At 47.9% G+C, this 24,244-nt stretch overlaps 1 protein-coding gene across 1 annotated transcript in view; it reads left to right on the top strand.

Moving 5' to 3' along the window:
• Window positions 1-24,244, top strand: part of LOC125947415 (putative methyltransferase-like protein 7A) — a 62,132-nt gene that overhangs the window by 23,679 nt on the left and 14,209 nt on the right. Inside the window, exon 2 of the mRNA XM_049672106.1 lies at window positions 22,966-23,675. Coding sequence (XP_049528063.1) covers window positions 23,268-23,675 — 408 coding nt within the window. The 5' untranslated portion in view covers window positions 22,966-23,267. The remainder of the gene's footprint in view (window positions 1-22,965; window positions 23,676-24,244) is intronic.

Raw genomic sequence — 24,244 nt, 5'->3', positions numbered from 1 at the left:
GGCCTCGGCTTCACGTAAACGGCACCCCCGGACTGACCCACCCGGGGGAAATCGGTAGTTGCCTTTTCCTGTCTCTCTCTCCAATCTTCGTCTTTCTCTCTCGCCTTTTCATCTTTCCTGTCTTCTACTCTCTTCTATATTACTTCCGATCTTCTTGGCAGCGAGGGTTAACCCTGTGTGAGTAGCCGACCTAGGTTATTTCATATTCGGTTATAGTGGTGACGTACGGCTGGCGTGCGCAGGACTCATTTTATAAGACCTGTGGCGTCCCCTTGTTGGGCTCCATGGTGGGCGGCTGGCGTTACTGCCGAAAACTGCAAACTTTCTATGGATAGCTCCTTTCCTAAACTCCCTGATCGCCCTCAGAAACGAGGGCGCACCGAAGAAGTATGTAAATTTTTTGGCCGTAACACTGAGAATTTTCCCCGATATCAAGTAATACACTGTGAGAAACCAGGAAAGACCACGAGAATGATCTCGCCTTTCCTCGTTTCCAAAAGTCTAACTCAGACAATTGGCCCAGGCTATAAGGCAACCAGACTAGCAAGTGGCGACCTTCTTTTGGAACTTCACGACAAAAAGCAACATGGAAAACTATGTAACCTAGTGTCTCTCGGGGACATACCCATTTCAGTTACCCCACACCGCACCATGAACACCATCCGCGGTGTGATTTCCGATGATGATCTCATGGAGCTGACCGAAGCTGAACTTCTGGAAGAATGGAAAGAACAAAACGTAATCAATGTAAAACGAATCAGAATGAGGCATGATGGTAAAGAAATTGACACAAAGCATCTAATACTGACATTCGGTTCCAGTGTGCTGCCAGAAACCATCGAGGCAGGTTACATTAAACTCAGAGTAAGGCCGTTCATCCCCAACCCTCTCCGTTGCTTTAAATGCCAAAGATTTGGCCACAGTTCACAGAACTGCCGAGGCCGTCAGACTTGTGCAAAATGCAGTGCGAACGAACATCTCTCTGAATCATGTGAAAACTCTCTCCACTGTGTGAACTGTGATGGGGAGCACGCCGCATACTCGCGGTCGTGCCCTACCTGGAAAAGAGAAAAAGAAATAGTATCAATCAAAGTAAAGGAGAACATATCATTCAAGGAGGCACGTAGGCGGGTATCATACCTGCCCAAGAACACTTTTGCCGATGTGGCGCGTCAGGGGGCAGCGACACAACGGTTTCCGGCGGCTGTCCGGCTCACACGTGGTGAGCTGCCAGTGACGCCATCCGCCCCCTCGGCGGCTGCAGCTAACACTGCTCCGCCATCCCAGAACACGGGGCCATCGACCTCCGGGCTGGTGGCTTCCAGGGCCTCGTCCCTCGAGGCGAGGCCTTCTCGTCAAACCAATCGCTCGCAAGAGCGCGTGTCCAGCGCCTCGCAAGAGGCTATGGACACAACAACCAGCCAGACGGCGCCACTAGCGCCTAAGGAGCCGCGAGAGTCTCGCGATCGCTCCAAACAAGAAAAACACCGCATCACGGCGCCCGGAAAGGGCTCTGTGAAGTAACTCCTCTGTCTTAACACACAGCACAAAAACCACATTCAACATGGATACACAAATATTACAGTGGAATGTCCGAGGACTCCTCCACAATCTCGATGACATCAAAGAACTCCTACCTAAATATAATCCAAAGGTGCTGTGTGTCCAAGAAACACACCTCAAACACACGCAAACAAATTTTCTCCGACAATACGCCATTTTTCGTAAAGACCGCGATGACACAGTCGTGTCTTCCGGTGGTGTGGCTATTGTAGTCGACAGAGGTATTGCCTGCCGGGAACTAAAACTTCGTACGCCCCTAGAGGCAGTTGCTGTCCGAGGGGTGTTGTTTGACAAGCTCGTCACTGTCAGCTCTATATACATCCCTCCCAATTATCAACTACATAAAACCGAATTCCAAAACTACATAAATGAACTTCCGGAGCCATACATAATTGTCGGAGATTTCAATGCACATAACACTTTGTGGGGAGACTCACGTTGCGATGCGAGAGGTCGCCTAATTGAAAATTTTCTGTTTTCTTCAGGCGCATCATTACTTAACAAGAAAGAGCCTACGTATTACAGCATTACACATAACACATATTCATCCATTGACCTAAGTATAGCATCGAGTACACTAATGCCCTACCTGGAGTGGTCTGTTCTCAAGAAACCCTTTGGGAGCGACCACTTCCCCATTATGCTAGGCTTAACAGAACAAGATAGATGCTCGCCACACGTTCCCCGTTGGAAGGTTGACTCGGCTAACTGGGAACTTTTCCGACAAATAACATATTTAGGCCGGGATGACATTGCCTCTTTTAACGTAGACGATGCTGTGGCGTATATAACAGGTTTTATCATTGACGCTGCTGAAAGGTGTATACAACAAACTAATGGACTGGCTAATAAACGTCGCCTGCCTTGGTGGAATGATGAATGCCAAAAAGCACGTAAAAAACAAAACAAAGCCTGGGGATTGTTTTGCAACTCCCCAACAGCTGAAAACCTGATAAATTTTAAACAAGCAAAGTCACAGGGCAGAAGAACGCGTCGACGTGCAAAGAGAGAGAGTTGGGAAAGGTACATTTCCAGTATAAATTCATACACCGACGAAACAAAAGTCTGGAATAGGGTAAATAAACTAATAGGCCGGGAGTCGCATCCTCTACCCTTAGTAAGTAGCCAAGGTGATAGCCTGGAAGACCAGGCGGATTGTCTAGGTGAGCACTTTGAATATGTATCAAGTGAATCACATTATACAGAAACTTTCCTGAAGTTCAAAGAACGCGAAGAGCGGCAGCCCCTTAACCGTAAAGGTTCTTCGAGTGAGGCTTACAATCGACCATTTAGCTTAGCCGAACTTAAAGCATCTCTCACTTGTTGCAACAACTCGGCACCAGGTGGCGATCGTATTATGTATGAAATGGTTAGATACCTACACCCTGAAACACTGAAAACACTCTTATCTCTTTTTAATGCCATGTGGGCGGCTGGGTGTATCCCGTCCTCATGGAAAGAAGCCATAGTCATCCCTATACTTAAACAAGGCAAAGACCCGTCCTTAGCCAGCAGCTACAGGCCAATAGCTCTAACGAGCTGCCTGTGCAAGCTGTATGAAAAAAATGATAAACCGGCGTTTAATCAGTTTCCTAGAAAATAACAAAATACTAGACCCCTTCCAGTGTGGCTTCCGAGAAGGTAGGTCGACAATAGACCACCTTGTTCGCATCGAGGCAAACATCAGAGATGCATTTATTCACAAACAGTTTTTACTCTCCGTATTTATAGATTTAGAGAAAGCGTACGACACGACATGGCGCTTCGGAATTCTGCGAGATCTTTCTGCGATGGGGGTCCGCGGAAATATGTTAATACAGTCGAAAGCTACTTGTCTAACCGCACGTTTCGCGTAAGAGTGGGCAATGTTTTATCTAGAACATTCACCCAGGAGGCTGGCGTGCCGCAAGGGGGTGTACTTAGTTGCACACTCTTCATTGTAAAAATGAACTCCCTGCATACAGTGATTCCACGCAGCATGTTTTATTCTGTGTACGTCGATGATGTACAGATAGGTTTCAAATCATGTAACATCGCTATCTGTGAACGACAGGTGCAGCTTGGATTAAACAAATTGTCTAAATGGGCGGATGTAAATGGGTTCAAAATAAACGCACAGAAAAGTACATGCATACTCTTCTCAAACAAAAGAGGCGTGACACCGGTACCAAATCTCACGATCAATCGAGAGGAACTATCCATAAGCAGTGAACACAAATTCCTGGGCATAATTCTGGACTCTAAGCTTACCTTCATCCCCCATCTTAAATATCTGAAGACAGTGTCTGAAGACTATGAACCTTTTAAAAATTCTCTCGCACACAACATGGGGTAGTGATCGAAAATGCCTCCTAAACTTGTACAATAGTCTTGTCCGCTCGCGCCTTGATTACGAAGCTATAGTTTATAACTCCGCAACGCCAAGTGCATTAAAAATACTAGACCCCATTCACCATTTGGGTATCCGCCTCGCGACCGGTGCTTTCCGAACAAGCCCGATCCAGAGTCTCTATGTAGAGTCGAACCAGTGGTCACTCCATCTGCAGCGTTCATATAACAGTTTCGTATATTTTCTGACAGTACAAGCAAACAACGAACATCCTTCTTATTCCACCATAAACGATATGACCGCTGCTGCACTCTTCCATAACCGACCTGCAGCGAGAAAACCGTTCTCATTACGTGTAAGGAATCTTAGTGAGCAAATGGGTGTTCCATTGCTTGAACATCGACCTATGTCTCCTGCTAAACTGTTACCGCCGTGGCAGTGGCAGATCATAGAGTGTGACACATCGTTCGTAGAGGTCACGAAATACGCTCCAGAGGCACACATTAAATGCATTTCCTAGAGCTTCAATCCAAGTACTCGTGTACAGAGTTTTACACAGACGCTTCTAGGTCACATGCCGGGGTTTATTATGCAGCCGTCGGCCCATCTTTCTCGGAATCCGGTGTACTCCACCCGGAAACAAGTATCTTTACGACTGAGGCCTATGCACTATTGTCAACTGTGAAGCATATAACGAAAACAAAACTTCAAAAAACAGTTATATTTACAGACTCTCTAAGCGTTGTGAAAGCCCTGATGTCACTCTGCAAACACAAAAATCCTGTACTCATTGAGCTCTATTCCACTCTATGCAGAGCGTATATATCCTACCAGCATGTCAGTATATGCTGGGTGCCGGGCCATAGAGGCATTGAGGGTAATGTGCGAGCTGACCAAATGGCCACATCAGCTGCATTGCACACTAGTAATCATACAGTAGCTGTTCCTGCAACAGACTTGAAGCCTTTCTTGCGAAAGAAGCTACGAAGCCACTGGCAACACTTGTGGGACGCTGAAACAAATAATAAACTTCACATGATTAAACCACAGTTAGGTTTCTGGCCCTCAGCTACGAAAACACGACGAATTGATGTCCTATTCTGTCGTCTCAGAATAGGACACACGTACGGCACCGGTGAGCTGCGCCACCACGTACCCGAGCACACGAGGGTTGGACCCTCCCGCGTCTAACCGTGCGCGGCTTAGCCGTGTCCGGGGAAAAGGGGATCCTGGGGGTTGAGCCAACGCTGAGTGTTTGGACCTTTAAGGCCCCTCGGCGGAGGCAACACACCCCTTTGGCCTCGGCTTCACGTAGACGGCACCCCCGGACTGACCCACCCGGGGGAAATCGGTAGTTGCCTTTTCCTGTCTCTCTCTCCAATCTTCGTCTTTCTCTCGCCTTTTCATCTTTCCTGTCTTCTACTCTCTTCTATATTACTTCCGATCTTCTTGGCAGCGAGGGTTAACCCTGTGTGAGTAGCCAACCTAGGTTATTTCATATTCGGTTATAGTGGTGACGTACGGCTGGCGTCTGCAGGACCTGTGTTTACAGGCCCTGCAGCGCCCCCTTGTTGGGCTCCGTGGTGGGTGGCTGGCGTTGCTGCCGAAAAATCCATATATCCTTATGGCTAGTTCCTTCCCATCACTCCCTGATCGCCGTCTGAAACGAGGGCGCACCGAAGACGTGTTCCAGTTCTTTGGACAACAAAGACAAAACTTCCCTAGATTCCATGTAATTCACTCCGAAAAAGCAGGAAGACAAGTACGAACAATCTCTCCATTTCTAGTCTCTAAATCCCTAACTGAGACTCTTGGGCCAGGTTACAAGGCATCGAGGATGGCCAGTGGTGATCTCCTCTTGGAGCTCCATGATCAGAAACAATATGACAAGCTGCCTAATCTAGTGTCCTTTGGGGACATCCAAGTAACTGTAACCCCACACCGCACCATGAACACCACCCGAGGTGTTGTCTCAGACGACGATTTCTTGGAATTGACTGAAGCTGAACTCTTGGAGGGCTTCAGTGAACAGAATGTTATCAACGTTAGGCGAATTAAAATGAGGCGTGACGGAAAAGAAATCCAGACTAAGCACCTGATACTCACTTTCACTTCAAGTGTTCTGCCCGAGTCCATCGAGGCCGGGTACATCAAACTTCGTGTAAGGCCATACGTGCCAAATCCTCTGAGATGTTTTAAGTGCCAGCGCTTTGGGCACAGCTCACAGAACTGCCGAGGTCGGCAAACTTGTGCGAAATGCAGTGCACACGAACACACTTATGAATCTTGTGAAAACTCTCTCCACTGTGTAAACTGTGATGGGGAACACGCCGCATACTCGCGGTCCTGCCCATTCTGGAAAAAGGAAAAGGAAATTGTCACAATTAAAGTAAAACAAAACATTTCGTTCAAAGAGGCACGTCGGCAGGTATCCTACCTGCCAAAACCCACCTTTGCCGAAGTGGTGCGTCAGGGGGCTGCGCCACAACGGCTTTCGGCGGCTGTCTGGCACACGCGTAGTGAGCCAGCCGTGACGCCATCCGCCCCCTCGGCGGCTGCAGCTAGTGCTGCTCCGCCATCTCAGAAGAAGGGGCCATCGACCTCCGGGCTGGTGGCCTCAAGGGTCTCGTCTCTTGAGACGAGGCCTTCAACGCGAACAAACCGCTCTCAAGAGCGGGTGTCCAGCGCGCCGCAAGAGCCGATGGACACATCTTCTAGCCAGACGGCGCAGCCAGCGCCTAAGGAGCGGCGAGAATCTCTCGACCGCTCCAAAAAAGAGAAACCCCGCATTACAGGGCCTCTAAAGGGTTCTGTAAGCTAACTTTCTTTTCTTAAACACACAGCACAAAACTCTTTTTAATATGGGCTCTCAAATAATTCATTGGAAAGTCAGAGGTCTCCTTCAAAATCTTGACGACGTTAAAGAACTCCTCCGCAAGTTTAGTCCCAGGGTGCTGTGTGTTCAAGAAACACACCTCAAACATACACAAACAAATTTCCTTAGACAATATGCTATTTTTCGCAAAGACCGCGAGGACACTGTCGTGTCATCCGGTGGTGTAGCTATCATAGTAGACAGAGGTATTGCCTGCCGGGAAATAAAACTTCGTACGCCCCTAGAGGCAGTTGCTGTCCAAGGGGTGCTGTTTGACAAGCTAGTCACTATCAGCTCTATATACATCCCTCCCAGTTATCACCTTAATAAAACCGAATTTCAAAACTACATAGATGAACTTCCGGCTCCATACATAGTTGTCGGAGATTTGAACGCACACAACACACTGTGGGGAGACTCTCGTTGCGATGCAAGAGGTCGCCTAATCGAAAACTTTCTCTTTTCCTCAGGAGCATGTATACTTAATAAGAAAGAGCCAACATACTACAGTGTGGCGCATAATACATACTCCTCCATAGATTTAACTATAGTATCAAGCACACTAATGCCGTACCTAGAGTGGTCCGTTCTCAAAAACCCTTTTGGGAGCGACCACTTCCCTATTATATTAAACTTAACAAAACAAGATATAAGCTCACCACACATTCCCCGATGGAAGGTTGACACAGCTAACTGGGAACGTTTCCGAGAACTTACGTATTTAAGCACGGATGATATTGCCTCCTTTAATATAGAAGACGCTGTGGCATATATTACAGGCTTTATAATTGATGCTGCCACGAAATGCATCCGTCAAACTAACGGACTTACGAATAAACGTCGCATCCCGTGGTGGAATGAAGAGTGTAAACCAGCGCGGAAAAATCAAAACAAAGCTTGGGGACGACTTCGCGACTCTCCAATTGCCGAAAACTTGATTAGTTTCAAACAAATAAAATCCCAGGGTAGAAGAACGCGCCGACGTGCTAAAAGAGAGAGTTGGGAGAAGTACATCTCCAGTATAAATTCTTACACAGATGAAACAAAAGTGTGGAATCGAGTTAGTAAATTAAAAGGCAGGGAAGTACAACCATTACCCTTAGTCAGTAGCCAAGGTGAGAGCCTGGAAGAACAGGCAGACTGTCTGGGCGAATACTTTGAACATGTATCCAGTGCGTCCCATTACACACAAACATTTCTCAGGTTCAAAGAACACGCAGAGCGAACGCCCCTTGATCGAAAATGTTCACGGACTGAAGATTACAACTGCAAATTCAGCCTAGTTGAACTCAAAGCTTCTCTTACTTGCTGCAACAACTCGGCGCCAGGTGGCGATCGCGTCATGTATGAAATGATTAAGCACCTGCATCCTGAAGCGCTGAAAACACTCCTGTCTCTTTTCAATGCCATGTGGGCGGCTGGGTATATCCCGTCCTCGTGGAAGGAGGCTATAGTCATCCCCGTGCTTAAACAAGGCAAAGACCCGTCCCTAGCCAGCAGCTATAGACCAATAGCGCTGACAAGTTGTCTGTGCAAACTGTTTGAAAAAATGATCAACAGGCGCCTAATATGTTTCCTTGAAAATAACAAACTACTAGACCCCTTCCAATGTGGTTTCAGGAAAGGTATGTCCACAACAGACCACCTTGTTCGCATTGAGTCTTATATCAGGGATGCATTTATACATAAACAGTTCTGTCTTTCAGTGTTTCTTGACCTAGAGAAAGCTTACGATACAACAAGGCGCTACGGCATTCTTCGAGATCTTTTGGCGATGGGTGTCCGTGGCAACATGTTAAATACAATCGAATGTTACCTATCTAATCGCACATTCCGCGTAAGAGTAGGTAACGCTTTGTCTAAATCATTTACCCAACAGACCGGTGTGCCACAGGGAGGCGTGCTTAGTTGCACACTATTTATTGTAAAAATGAATTCCCTGCACACAGTCATTGCACGGACAATGTTCTATTCCGTTTATGTCAACGATGTGCAAATTGCCTTCAAGTCATGCAATATTGCCATCTGCGAACGACAAGTGCAGCTTGTAATAAACAAATTGTCCAAATGGGCAGATGAGAACGGTTTTAAAGTAAACGTCCAGAAGAGCACTTGCGTACTCTTTACAAAGAAAAGAGGCATAACGCCTGTCCCCAGTATACAAATCAAAGGAGATGCACTCTCTGTCAGCAGCGAGCATAAGTTTCTAGGCATTATTTTAGATTGCAAGCTTACATTTATTCCTCATATTAAGTATCTTAGGGCAAAATGCCTGAAGACAATGAACCTTTTAAAGCTTCTGTCGCGTACGACTTGGGGTAGTGATCGAAAGTGTTTGCTTAACCTGTATAAAAGTCTTGTCCTCTCACGCCTTGATTACGGGTCTATAATTTATAATTCTGCAACGCCAAGTGCATTAAAAATACTAGACCCTGTTCACCACTGAGGTATCCGTCTCGCGACTGGTGCTTTCAGGACAAGTCCAATCCAGAGCCTCTATGTAGAGTCGAATCAGTGGTCACTTCATCTGCAGCGGTCATACAGCAGTTTTACATATTTTCTGAAAGTGCAAGCAAATACTGAACATCCGTCTTATTCAACAATAAACGATGTGACCGCTGCCACACTATTCCACAATCGACCTGCAGCGAGAAAGCCATTCTCTTTGCGTGTGAGGAATCTTAGTGAGGAAATGGGTGTTCCGCTGCTTGATCATCGTCCTATGGCCCCAGTGGAACTGTTACCTCCGTGGCAGTGGCAGCACATAGATTGTGACACATCATTTATAGAAGTCACGAAACACGCACCAGAGGCACACATTAAAATGCATTTCCTAGAACTTCAGTCCAAGTACTCGTGCACAGAGTATTACACAGACGCTTCTAAGTCACATGCCGGTGTTTCTTATGCAGCCGTCGGCCCATCCTTCTCGGAATCCGGTGTACTACACCCGGAAACAAGTATCTTTACGGCTGAGTCCTATGCACTTTTATCAGCTGTAAAGCATATAAAGAAATCAAAACTTCAAAAGACTATCATATACAGACTCTCAAAGTGTCGTGAAAGCCTTGATGTCAATCTGCAAACTAAGAAATCCTGTACTCATTGAGCTCTATTCTGTTCTCTGTAGAGCTTACGCAACTAACCAGCATGTCATTATATGCTGGGTGCCTGGGCATAGAGGCATCGAGGGCAATGTTCTTGCCGACCAAATGGCGACATCAGTGACATCACCCGCTATTAACTCTACAGCTGCTGTTTCTGCAGCAGATTTGAAACCTTTCTTGCGAAAGAAACTGCGAAGCCACTGGCAATGCTTGTGGGACACACAAACAAGTAATAAGCTTCATTTGATTAAGCCACAGTTAGGTTACTGGCCCCCCATAGCTAAAACACGACGAACTGATGTCCTGTTCTGTCGTCTAAGAATAGGACATACATATGGCACCCACAATTTTTTGCTTATTGGTGATGAACCACCAACCTGTGGTAGATGTGGTGAGAGGCTGACCGTCCTCCATGTCCTCGTGGAGTGTCGGGAAGCCGAAGCCGAGAGAAGGAAACATTTTCCTGTAGCATACCGCTACAATATCCCTCTGCATCCCATGCTGTTTATTGGTGAAGAACCGCTTTTTAATGCCAAAGCAGTCCTCGATTTTTTGAATGATGTTGTGCTACATGTTATTAGCCCAATAAGTTCGTAGCACATCCTCTCTCCAGAGGATGTTGCTGAGATAATTTTTTTATAGCACATGCCTCCAGGCCCTTGTGGTTCAAGGGCTCTGTTTAGGTAGTAGTGCTTCTTGCCAATTACTGTATCTTAAATATTTTAAATATATTATTCTTCTTTCTCAATGCATTCCTCATTTCATAGTACACATCATTAATCATTGCCATGATTTTAGCACATATATATTTTACGCACTTTACAGCGATAATTTTAGGCCCCTTTACAGCCACGTTTCATCCACTTCTCAGAATTCATTGCTCGACGGCACATTCACAAACACTGGCATGGCGCTCTTTGGCCATAACTGGCCCTTGCGCCATAAAACACCACACATCATCATCATCACGTACGGCACCCACAATTTTTTGCTCACTGGTGATGAACCACCAACCTGTGGTAGATGTGGTGAGAGGCTGACCGTCCTCCACGTCCTGCTGGAGTGTCGGGAAGCCGAAACGGAGAGAAGAAGATATTTTCCTGTAGCATACCGCTATCATATCCCTCTTCATCCCATGATGTTTATTGGTGAAGAACCACTTTTTAACGCCAAAGCAATCCTCGGCTTTTTGAACGATGTTGTGCTACATGTTATTAGCCCAATCAGTTCGTAGCGCATCCTCTCTCTAGAGAATGCCGCTGTGATAGTTTTTTATAGTACATGCCTCCAGGCCCTTGTGGTTCAAGGGCTCTGTTTAGGCAGTAGTGCTTCCTGCCAATGACTGCATCTTAAATATTTTAAATATAGTATTGTTCTTTCTAAATGCATCCTTCATTTCATAGTACACCTCATTAGTCATTGCCATGATCTTAGTACATTTATATTTTACGCACTTTACAGCGATAATTTTTAGGCCCCTTTACAGCCGCGTTTCATCTACTTCTCAGAATTCACCGCTCCACTGCACACTCACAAACACTGGCATGGCGCTCTTTGGCCATAACTGGCCCTTGCGCCATAAAACATCACACATCATCATCATTAGTACTACAAATAATTCCATCATGCTTAAGTTTTAGGAAGTGGAGCGCAAAATACATCGCTGCTTCCTGACCTTGTCACAAAACACGATTATAGAAAACGTGACGCAAAGCATATTTTTCGCACCGCGCAGCATCAAGAAGCAAGGCGCCGAGAGTGGCGCGCTCCAAGCGCTGCCAGTGCAAATGAAGTGTTTTCGTCACGATATGGCGACATCATTACTTGGGCGATTCGACGGCGGCTACAGAAGTACAGTGGCTAGCAGAAGTAACACCTTGCGCTCTCTCACGCGTTCCGGTGCGCGCGCGGTTGAAACGAGCGAACGAGCAGGCTGGCAGGTAAGAAAGTACGCGCTTGCGCAGTATGCGATCTCCAACTTCGACGCGCAGCCGTCAGAAGGCGGAGCAATGCAGTTTAGTCGCCGCTCCCGTGGTCTCTAATATTTTGCACTCGACTGTACATTGTACACGGCTGCTTTCAGTTATTCGGTGCACTATCATAACGAGAATAATAAAGCAAATAAAGAAACGGCATACCTCACATACACACCGAGATGTGTGTAGATCTGCTGCGTTCGTTCAAGAAGTGTGGTACTACATGGCGCACCCAGTTTTAATGGGTTGCAAACATGGTGAGACTGTCAAGAAACGTTTTCCTTGCCTGAATAAAGTTAGCAGATCTACAGGCTGCCCCAAAGTGGGGCATTTATATTGAAGACAGCTTATTACACTTAATAACAGGACTTATTAGCAGCTTATTAGCAGGACTTATTAGCACCCCTGCGTTAATTCTCTCAGGAACTGCGCCTCTGCGCAACAGCCACAACTCTCCGGCAGCACGATCATTCGGAATAACAGTCCTCACTTGCATCGGTCACACACCTTTGAGACTGCAATAGTGCTGTTATGCGTTGCATTCGAACGGAAACGACTATTCGGCGTCGTACAGTATATCAATAACACTTGCATATTTATTTATGCCAGCATATATATATATATATATATATATATATATATATATATATATATATATATATTGTAGGAATTAACGTGACGGCGGCGAACTAGCCGTGCCGTCGTTCCTACTCAAGAGGCGGCGAGCCGAGTGTAGAGCAAGTCTCTGTAATTTTCTGATTAAATGTTCCTCCACCACCACCGAGCGGAGGCTGCCACGACCAGCGTCTCACGTCCGGGTCACCAAGCTATGTGGTCGCCCTGCTGCTTTGGCTTGAAAGTGACGCCGCGATGTCGACTAGTCGCACACGTCGTCCGCTGTCTCCGGTCCGTGTCCGGAGACACGGACCGGCCACGTCCGTATCACGTCCGGGTCACCAAGCTATAGTGGTCGCGACATGCGACGCCTAAAGAACGCCGCGTGTATACGAGCGGCGGGACGCACATCAGCACACAACGAACGCATCGAGCATTTGGCCGGCGTTCTTCGTCCGGGTCACCAATGTAGGAATTAACGTGACGGCTGCGAACTAGCCGTGCCGTCGTTCCTACTCAAGAGGTGGCGAGCCGAGCGGAGGCTGCCACGACCAGTGTCTCACTGAGGTGGTTGACGTCCGGGTCACCAATCTATGGTGGTCGCCCTGCTGCTTTGGCTTCGGAGTGACGCCGCGATGTCGACTAGTCGCACACGTCGTCCGCTGTCTCCGGTCCGTGTCCGGAGACACGGACCGGACACGTCCGTATCACGTCTGGGTCACCAAGCTATAGTGGTCGAGTACAAGGCTCCCCCCCCCCCCCCCATGGAAGACAAAGATGTTTCACGAGGGGAAGTTCGTCAACCCATGGCGTTCGGGCGTTGCGAGCGATGAGTGTCCAGTTCTCATCGGGACGAAGAGCTCCGAGCCGCCGCCAGAGGCACCAGCAAAAATCACGGAAGCCGCGCGCGTTCGGTGCGAACGCGGGCAACCGGTGCTGGTGCTCCTACATGGGCCCCCGGCTATTGAACAGGCCGGTGTCGCACCGAGGCCGGTGTCGCACCGTGGCCGGCGTCTCACTGAGGCGTTTTCGTACCATGGCCGGCATGCTGGTATCGTGAGCGGGGTACTCGTACCGTGGGCCGTGTGCTCGTACAGTGGCCGGCGTGTTCGTCCCGTGGACTCGTACCGTGGCCGGCGTCTCGTACTATGGTCGGCGTGCTCGTAGCGCGGCCGGCGTGCTCGTAGCGTGGCCGGCGTGCTCGTACCGTGGCCGGTGTGCTGAACCGTGGCCGGTGAGCGCCGTGGTCTCGTGGCCGGCGTTCTTCGTCCGGGTCACCAATGTAGTAATTAACGTGACGGCGGCGAACTAGCCGTTCCGTCGTTCCTACTCAACAGGCGGCGAGCCGAGCGGAGGCTGCCATGACCAGCGTCTCACGTCCGGGTCGCTAAGCTATAGTAGACCACGTCCGCACGCAACGAACGCTGAAATGCAATCTGTGTTTATTTGGCGCGTCTTGAGCAACGCTGTGATGGCGCTGGAATCGGGAGCGCGCTTAGGGCGCGCCCCTACACACACACACACACACACATATATATATATATATATATATATATATATATAATATTATATTATATATATATATATATATAATGGTTTTGCCTGCTATGAATATTATTTCCGCGAATGAGAGTTTTATGTGCAGTATTCACTACGTGTGTTTCTTATGCAAACACGTGCACGGGCGGGAGTTCTCACTTTTTCAGTTAGTGCATTTAGTATATTTGATATTTTTTCCCTTACATATATATGGTGAATGTATGTCTATCTACCCTTTCACATAATTACCTAGAAATACATTGGTCATTCTTCGCGCCACGCCGTTAATAAACCTGGTTTATTTCTCGCTAATATTGTTTTTTGTAGCGTTAGCTACACTGGCCTAGCCAAGCCCGTTTCGCGCGGCACATCAAGAGCCGTGCTGCGCATGCGCAAGGATCAGTGATGTCACACGGCTTGCGCACCGGAGCCACCGGAGCCGGCACCTCTCGCGCACTCCGCCGCCGCCGCGCGCGACTCACCGCCGCCGGTCTGCGCATTCCAGAGGAGTGACGTCGTAGCCGTGGTAGACGCACTGGCGCCGGCGCACGCTCGCTGTGCAGTCGCCGTCTGACACTGCGCTGGAGCCGCTGCGCTTCTGACTGGCGTTTGCCAGTGTGGTATAGCCATGGAGAAGGAGAGCGCACAGCGCAGAACGGAGAAGCTTGACTCATCGGATCCCGAAGTAGTTGCCTGGCAATTAGCGGTTGAGCGTAGGAGACAACCAGGAAAGCTAAGAATAATCAGCTGAACCTTTGCTAACGCTACGTATATCCTGGCATAGCCGAGCTAAGCCACTGCAACTTTTTCGATCATTGTCCCTGATCAATATCCACCGACAAGAAGCGCGCGTGAAATGAAATGCTATCAATAATAATTGCTTTTAGACGAACGCTTTGGGCGTAGAGTGCTCGTCCTTTCGTCGGAGCACTGTGTGAAAAAAAGCGGTTCACTTGGCTAAACTACCTTTGGTACACGCCGTCAAGACTCATGAGCGCACCAAAGCAACTAAAACATTTAAAAAATGTACTGCACAGACGTTCTGCGAGAAAAACTGGCCGCGGCCAGCGTCCGTGTAGTGAACGCGCGCTCGCTAGCAGACGACGCGCTTGACAACGACAGCAAAATTGAAGACGTCGCGTTGTATAATTCATGCCTCAAATATATATGTTTTGTAAGATGGTGTAAACATAAATTTGTAGTTGAAATAAAGCACTATTTTAAGAGCGTACTATGCCCAATCGGCCTCGGCGCCTGCCGCGAAAGTGCGTTGAATATGCCGCGGAGCGCGTCTCCGCCCCAATCCGCTTCGCTCCCAGCGGCCTCGCACAATTTTATTGCGATAGCAAATATATGGACACTTCAACCGGATTTCTGCCGTCGGCGTCGCCGTCGTCGTCGCCGTCGCCGTGAGGTTCCCTATAGATAAAATCTTCGCCGCGTGCCGTATGCCCGAGCGGAAGCGTGCGGGGACGCGCGCTATCACGGAGAGCGAGCGCACTCAATCTCCCACGCGCAAGCAAGGAAGCGGGAAGCCAGCGCTGGAGGGAGAGGGGGGGGGGGCGCACTCCCACTCTGCCAACAACCGCGCTCGTCGCTCGCTCGCACCGTCTCTTATCTCCACACGGCTCTGACCTTTATTCGCCGCTCAGTTTCCGTTGAAGCTATAGACCACACGTACCTTCGCAGCTGCGGCGTATATATGCGGCGCTTGCTGCCAGCGTTTTGACAGTCGTTGTCTGCAGTCATTCAGTGTGATCTATTCACGTTTGTTTGTGCGCGCTCACACCACGCTTGTTCATTCAGTTAGTAATAGTCGGGCCACATTTTCCAACGCACGCTACACATGCAATGCTGCCCGGATTGGCAGTGCAGAGCTACAGGTGTGTCCCTTCGCACGCGCTGCCCACGGGAAGCGCTTCTCATCAACACCACCGTTTCACACGCGCCTTCTCGTGGTCATCGAGTCTCTCTTCATGTCGGTCTACTTACGCCGCAGCTCACCTGCTTACTTAATCAGCTCATGTTTACTACAATTCATATTGCTACCAAAGCCGCTCACCTTACTTCGTATGACATTGCTGTGTTGCTATCGCATTCATTGCTTCGCCCTTAGGGCGAAACTGTGACATTTTTTCCACACGCGGCTCCTCAGCGGGAAAGCGCCGTTGCAAGGTCGATCGAAATTGTCGCAAAGCATCGGGCGAAAAGCGGTTCAGAAAGAATTGTCACCGACATCAGCAAGGGTGGTTATGGCAGCAGCGATCGAAGCGCGACTATGTTTGGAGGGAACAAACATTGCGAAAGAAAAAAAAAAACGTTTTTTAAACAAAGCGAGACACAGTTAGACTCATTCAACGAAAATAAAATTCCTAATCAATTTTATATACGCATGGCGAGAAAAGAAGAACTGTATTTTACTTGAACACTATCAATAAATGTCTGTTTTCTGCACCCACCGTAAGAGCGCCCAGCGATAGCGGGGGGCGTTGACGCCGCTATCCCTTGCAATGAATGCAGCTCTTGAAGTGGGCAGAAAGGGGCACTCGTAAAGTTCACCTGTTACAATACCCCCCCCCCCCCCCCCCTAACATGTTGTGTTGCTTTGCTTGTCGACGTTTGTCTGAATTTGGTGAATCGTGTAGTTTCATTGTTTCTGAACCTGTCCAGTCAAAAATAGTGTTGCGACTGCCAGATAATTGTTTGTGTGGGACAGCGCTGGCCGACGGGCTTGGCGTCCGACGAAAGGACGAGCACTCTACGCCCAAAGCGTTCGTCGGCCTCCAAACAAAGCATGTTCTGCGCAACGGTGCGGTTTCGACACCCGCATGGCTGAAGCTGAACTTTTCCTGCATCGGTTTCCACGCTGAAAGCTCGAAACACCCATCACGTCGAATGGCGGGGCATTTGAATATACAGCTCTGATGGCAGGCCCACGAAAACAAATTTCGCGTTTTTGAGAACAAAATGGCGTCACTTCTGTTTTTAACGGATATGGCGTCACATTATTTTTCCTTCCACCGGAAGTGTTCCCTTTTCACACAGATGGCACTAAGCCCCATGACCCGCCTATGAACCGCCATGTTTTGTACGTATGGGCTTCTATGGAAGCTTCGCTACCAGGTGTATTTACCTTGTCCGTTCGGCCCACTCGACCATTGTCCAGTACACTGTAACTCTAGCGTAGATGATTCACGCGTCTGTCAGGATTACTTCCTCCGGCTTCCGTCGTGAGGCGAAACCCGGAGGGTACTCTCCCCCACGACCGTAAAGCAAGCGCGAACGCTAGCAGACGGGGAGAGTAGGAAAGGGTTATCTGAGAGGGCGGCGAACCATCGGATCGGCCGCATCTGGCTGGCATTGAAAAAAAATATAGGAGACGCTGCCTCTATTCTGGCAACTCAACTTCGCTGTCACTGGGGGACTCGTCTGCCGAAGCGTAGGCGTTTGTGAAGCATCTGTCATCTGACGATGTTTATGTGAAACTGCAATCGCTCGAAGAAGCATAAGCTTACCGTCACAAAGAGTAAGCTAATTTCTGCAAGGGCCAATGTCTGACGGTGACGATGGCCTCAACAGCTGCTTCCCGACAGCCTCGTGAAAGCGCGACATGCGGGAGCGAAGACGCCAACAACGAAGATATAGCACAGGCCCGCTACCATGTATTGGGCCTCCGACGGCGTAGGCAAGCTAACCTATCTGTGACGACCGACACCGAATCACGAATTGAGAACCAGGATCCCAACACAGGTGATGTGCTGGAACTAACTGCATATCTACTATCTAATGGGTGTACGCATTATCTGCTTAAGAGTGTTTAAGACTGAGAATATTAAGTACTACCCGTGCAGCTCTGCCAAATTTAGGTAAAATGAAATATGGTTGCTGTGGACTTTTATTGCCTGGCGAATTTCGGCGAGGGTCCTTTGTTGGCTTCAAAAGGCTATCATAAAGGTACACAAGAGCCACAGCGGAACTAGACTATTCGCATAGCGCTCCGCTTTGATCGTCGCAACGCGACAAACACGTCGGGTGCAACAGTGTGAAAATTCACAGTAGCAAAGAGTCTGCAATCACACTATTTTGCGTATAAATGTCATGCGCTAGCTGAGCCGAAATTTGAAGTGAAGCGCACGCCATGGCTTCCAACACGCCAAGAAATGAAAGAACTCGGACTAAAACACGTCACTCAATTAACCAATGCTATTCTGCGTGGCATATGGCTGTACATACACTTGCACTGGCCTGATACCTCTTGTGTTAGAAGCACTGGTCGAAAGATGTCACGAATAACCATGTTGGAAATTGCAAATATATATATATATATATATATATATATATATATATATATATATATATATATATCAGTGAAGTAAAGAGTAACCGGAGCCGGCACAGAAGTAGTTCAAAAAATAGAAGCACGTAGGAAAAACATAACAAGACTTTACTGACGTTTAGGCCGGGGTCCGGCCTTCATCAAGAGTGATGAAGGCCGGACCCCGGCCGAAACGTCAGTAAAGTCTTGTTATGTTTTTCCTACGTGCTTCTATTTTTTGAACTATATATATATATATATATATATATATATATATATATATCTGCTTGTTTGGACGCCAAATTACCGGAAATTTATTTGTTACTTTATTCGGAAATTCTCTAAATAAACAGTTCTGAACTTTTTTGTTTCACTTTGGCAATAAGGTACTACACGCTTTTCATTTAAACTTTCGTGACCGAAATAGATAGACCTTCCTTCATATTTATGTAAGATAATTGAACGCGGGCTCACGCATGCACTTCCACAATTATTGATATGCGAAACCTCGACCATGACACGCGCTTCTTCGTTTTTATGTCTGAAAAAAACTCTATGCTGTCATAGAATTTGTAATTGCGACAGGGCAACAAAATAATAGACTGTGGTCCTCCAGTTAACGACGTTTTACGCTCAATTATCTCTAATTTATACAACGACTTCTCTACCCTACATAAAGGCAAATGTAGCAGAAAGTAAATTTACATATTGCGCCATAACTGCATTCTTCGAACTTGGTGTGTGTTACACAACACTTGTCGGGCCTTCATTTGCTGCTACCTGACCCTATTTTTATTGCGATAGCAATTATATGAACACGCCAAAGCGGATTTCCGCCGTCGGCGTCGTCGTCGCCGTCGCCATGAGGTTCCGTATGACGTCAACGGTTATGAAATCGTCGCCGCGCTTCGGACGCTGTATGTGCGAGTGAAAGGGCGCGAGGGACGCGCGCTTTCACAGGGAGCGAACGTGGCGCTGATGATGATGATGATGATAAGTGGTTCTTGAGGGAAAGGGAAAGGTTGGCGCTATCTTCTGCAGCCCTTGAGGGAGCACGGCTCAACGTGGCGCTGAGCCGTGCTCCCTCAAGGGCTGCAGAAGATAGCGCCAACCTTTCCCTTTCCCTCAAGAACCACTTATCATCATCAGGGAGCGAATGCACGTCGGAGAGCAAACGCGCGTTCCGCGCCGTGCTCCCTGAAGGGCTGCAGAATTAAACCTCTCTTTCCTTCTTTACAATCACCATATATAGAGAGCAAACGCGACTTGTTCTATCGCGCGAAAGGCCGTGGGGGGACGGGAGGTAGGGAGGGGAGGCGACGTTGCGAGGCGAGAAGGTGGGTAATATTTCCGACACTGCTCGACGAGCGTCCCATTCAGATCTCGTAGAAAACCTCTGAGCCGCCGCCCCCAGAGGCAGCGGCAGCAGTCACCAACGCCGCGCGCGTTCGGTGCGAACGCGGGCAAAACACCGATGGCGTCGACAAAAGTTCTGCGCGTTGCTGGTGCTGCTGCATGTCCAAGTTTATACAGCTGATAAAACCACTATCCTTACTTCGTATAGCTCTCTACTAATTTGCTATCGCAATTGATGCTTCGCCTTTCGGGCGAAACTGCGACATCTTTTAACACGAAAGTGTTTTATTCCGGGGTCCACCAAGACTTCACTGACGTATTTCCGTCACGGAAATACGTCATAGAACATAATACAAAGAAAGAAACCAGAAGAAAAAGTTCCACAAACATGCAAAATTTAGGAATCGAACCCACGACCTCTCGGTCCGCGACGATAGATCGCCGAGCGTTTAACCCATTGCGCCACAAACGCATTTGCAGAGAGCTACACAGACGCGCCTTATATATCTAACACTCCTCCGTGTACCCGCGCTCTTGCTCGGGGCGGTGCCGCCGCCTACGAGCAGAAAAGAGAAGTACTGCATTATGACACTAAAGCCCGGGATACATGGAGCGAACTTTCTCGACGAACTTCACGCGTCAAGTAACGACGCGGCGACACGACGCAGGATGTTTGCTGTGTTGCAATACATGCGGCGAACGCCGCCGCGCGTTGGCCGCCGTGTTGGCGGCGGTCCCGGCCGCCCGCTTCGAACTGAATTTGGCGTTGTCCTTGTAGAATTCACTTAGTTGGAAGCAAATGACTGCGTAAACGGCTTTCGCTTAGTCTCAGGCCGCTTCGACGACAGAGTATTATGGATAACCTTGAGTAGTTTTCGAGATCGCTTCTCGTTTCGAACGCGTCTAAGCCTAGCGAAAGAAATATCCGATGCCAGCGCCATCTATCGGGGAAGTCGGGAGATAGGCATGACGACAGCATGTGGCCTCTGAGATCAAAAGATTTCTGTTGAAGGTTGTTGTAGAGAGCTTGCACTGCTTGTCTGTTTCCTCGCAGATCAGCGGATATGGGATGTACAAATACAACGCGATTCCTGAGAGATCATACTAGGAACTACTCAATCGGTGCAGAGACATGCAGACACGGCAACACCAACGCGATTGCAGACGACGCGAAAAGGCGCGCGCGCGCGAAACACCAGCATGCATTGCGACCGGAACTAGTGCCTCCTGATTGGCTGTCGTCCACCGCTGCGCGCTAGACGCTTCCGGCGGCGGCGTTCACCCGACGAAAATGTTTGGACAGGCAGATCGGCTGCGGACGGCAAATTTCTTGACGCCGGCCGTCGGACGTTCGCCGCCCGACGAAGTTCTTCGCTCGGACGCCGGTTATTCGCTTCATGTATTCCGGCCTTAACGCGCACCGACAGTGAACGCTTCGGTGGTCTCAGCACTACGACGCCTCGATGCCAGCATTCGAAGGGACGCTGGCATCAAGAAGCACTACCAACGCCACCTAGGTGGCGTTCACCGTACTCAGCACAGCGGAGCGTGGCCTCCGCAATTAGCTCTGAAAATGTTTCTGAAGTTGATCGCGGAGGCTGCAATTACGACGCGCTGTACGCGCTGATTTGACTCGGTGACGATTCAGTTACGTGCTTTGTCTTGCGCGTTGTATTAGTGTGTCAGTTACGTGCTTCGTCTTTCGCGTTGTGCTAGCGTGTGCAGCGTAGTGCAGCTTCCATATGCACGACGGTTGCTCATGGTCATCGACGTTGGTAGTCGTGATGGAGGAGACGTGCCACCAGGCGTCAGCGTGGGTGCATCAACGCCTAAGGGCGCTTTAGCCACAAAACACCAATAGACATTATATATCAATGTGCAATAAACATTACACTACTTCTGTGAAGACACGTTTCACTTTCGTGTTCTATACCGATTCCTATATAAGAGGGATCAACCACATTTTTTTTTTCTAACACCAATATCTACCAACTTGCTCAACGTTTTGTTGTTCTTATCCTTCTTTTGATGCATTATTCAGTCACATAGTTGTATGCAGATACTTCTGATTTATTGATTTCGTTGTCCGTCATATTCCGATGCGCTAATTAAGACATAACCACTCATTTTCTAGCCCTGGATGCTTTACCCACTATGCGTCTTCGCAAATTATTATTACCCTCCTACGTATTTCACTTTCGGCCAGGCAGTCTTTAATCAGTTCTACATGCTCACTAAAAGAATTTTTACGCGAAAATGTATGTTATTATTTGCTCGGACACTGAGAATTAAGAAGTTAACGCAATTAGTTTTAACTCCTTACTGCATGAGTTTGTCAGTATTGTATTTTTAATTTTCACGTTTTAAAATCTTGCAATTCACCTTTTTGTTTAATGTAGCAAATTATCAATAAAGGGTGACTTAAGAGAAAAAAATCTCATGTGTATTAGTAAATTACGCTTCTAGAATATCAAAAAAGAAACTAGGCCAGACCTTCGCACCGGGAACTCTCAAAGCATGTGACAGCTTTGACAGCAATTCATTCTCAAAACATACACGCTGTGGTTGCTTGATGGCTTTGACGTGGCGCTGCTAAGCACGAGGTGGCAGGATCAAATTCAGGTTTAGCATCCGCATTTCGATGGATGCGAAATGCAAAAACGCCCGTGTATGGTACATTGCTTGAGCATTAAGGAACCGAAGTGGTCGAAATCAATCCGCAGTGCCCCCGCTATGATTTGCCTCATAATCAGATCATGGCTTTGGCCTGTAAAAGCCCACAATCTAGTTTGACAATGAAGTTTTCAACAAATGCTTTTTCAGTCCAAACTAGTTTATTATTTTACTTAGTGTTTCAGCTACCTGCTGCCGGGTACAGTCCGACAAACTGCTCAGGCTTGGATTGTTCTGTCGTGTTTAATATTTGTCTATGAAGCAGACATAAAGATAATGATATAGTAATAGTGTTGTTAGTATTATTATTCTTTGTTAATAGGTCATCCAGGGGCAGCGTTTTCTACCAATTTTCGTTCTTCCATATCTAAAACATCCACTCGCCGTGCCGAGCGGTCAATCCCAGCAAACGTGGGGTCACAGCATCCTTATAGTGACTGGCGAAAGGCACAAAGGGCGGAAGATGAAGTGCAATAAAATACCACATCAGTTTCTCTCTCCAGCAAAGGGGCAAGGCACAAATAACAGCTTTGTTCCCTTTACATTGATTACCTTAACAAACTTTTCACAAGTGTTTCTTCTTATCTTATTCTTTGCGTTTTTTTATGTTGGCACAGAGGACTAGCAACGAGTACAACGCAGCCTCCATTGTTTTCATGTGACCGGAAAGATTTCCCGCAGAGGCAGGGATGACACAGCTTTCGAAGTCTGGACTGCAGTGTAGTGCACCTGCATGCCATGCCCCAAGCCTGTAAAATTCACGAATCTTGCGTCAGAGTTTACACGGAGCGAGATATCCCCTCTCGTACTGTGAAAGAAAGCAAACAAACGCAACGACCGCTGGAAATACCTGTACACTACGAATACAGCCAAATTAGCAGGATAGATATACTGTGAAAAAAACTTCTTGCTCGGAAGCATGTCGCTTCCAACGAAACCAATCGCTGTCGTCAGGCGAAAGTGGTCTCGCCTCCTCCTGCAATACGCCTTGCTCGCCATAATTGGGATATCTGGTATTTTACTCATGCCTCTCTTGATCATGAGCCACCGTTTCCAAGAAAAATTTTTCGCTTTCATCTACGTGATCGTGCAGCGTTTCTTGAATGAAGAAGTGACCGTGATTCGACAAGCCGTCATGTCTCAGCTCAACGAGATGTCTCCGCAAGAGCCATCGTCAAGTGTCCGCGGTCCACTGCGCGTCCTGGAAGTCGGAGCAGCATATGGACCAAATCTAGAGTTCATCCAGCGACCCGTCGAGTACTGGACGGTAGAACCCAACAGAAGTTTCGAGGATTCCTTTATGGGAAACGTCGAGAGAAACTCGAACGTTTGTATTTTTCTTTGTATCCTTTAGAAGCATCATAGGTTTTACAGACTTATTACGGTACTTGTAACAGCGTCACTGCCATACAAGCATTGCTCTCGAATACAAAAGTTTGCGGCTACGTTATACTGCGCACCCTATATATATATATATATATATATATATATATATATATATATATATATATAGTGAGTATCTGCCCAGTATCTGCATTATCTCACTGTCCCAATTTTTCGGCATAAGGCTCACGTTTTTTATTCTTGTATGACTGCGCAACTGTAGCTATGCCTGACATAAGCATTGTGTCGAGAATAGCGGTTCAAAGAGATCTTGCCTAAAGTGATGCGCTCCAAATGGAACACGCCTTCATGGCATAGTGTTTGTTTACAAGTCATCGCTTGCACGTCACGAAAATTGGATGCAGTGATGCCAAACTGCAGGCGCATGTTCCGGTCAGCCTGAGCCAGTGATGGCACGCCACGCAATGGCCTTGTGTCTGCGAAAGTTGCACGCACGCCGCATAAACAATTATTCGCTGTTTAACTCTGCGCTTTCCCGCATTCTGCACGGAA

This window comes from Dermacentor silvarum, chromosome 8, assembly GCF_013339745.2.
Source record: "Dermacentor silvarum isolate Dsil-2018 chromosome 8, BIME_Dsil_1.4, whole genome shotgun sequence".
NCBI classification, from domain to species: domain Eukaryota; kingdom Metazoa; phylum Arthropoda; class Arachnida; order Ixodida; family Ixodidae; genus Dermacentor; species Dermacentor silvarum.
Note: the sequence above shows the minus strand (reverse complement) of the source record. Positions and strands in the feature narration are given on the sequence as shown.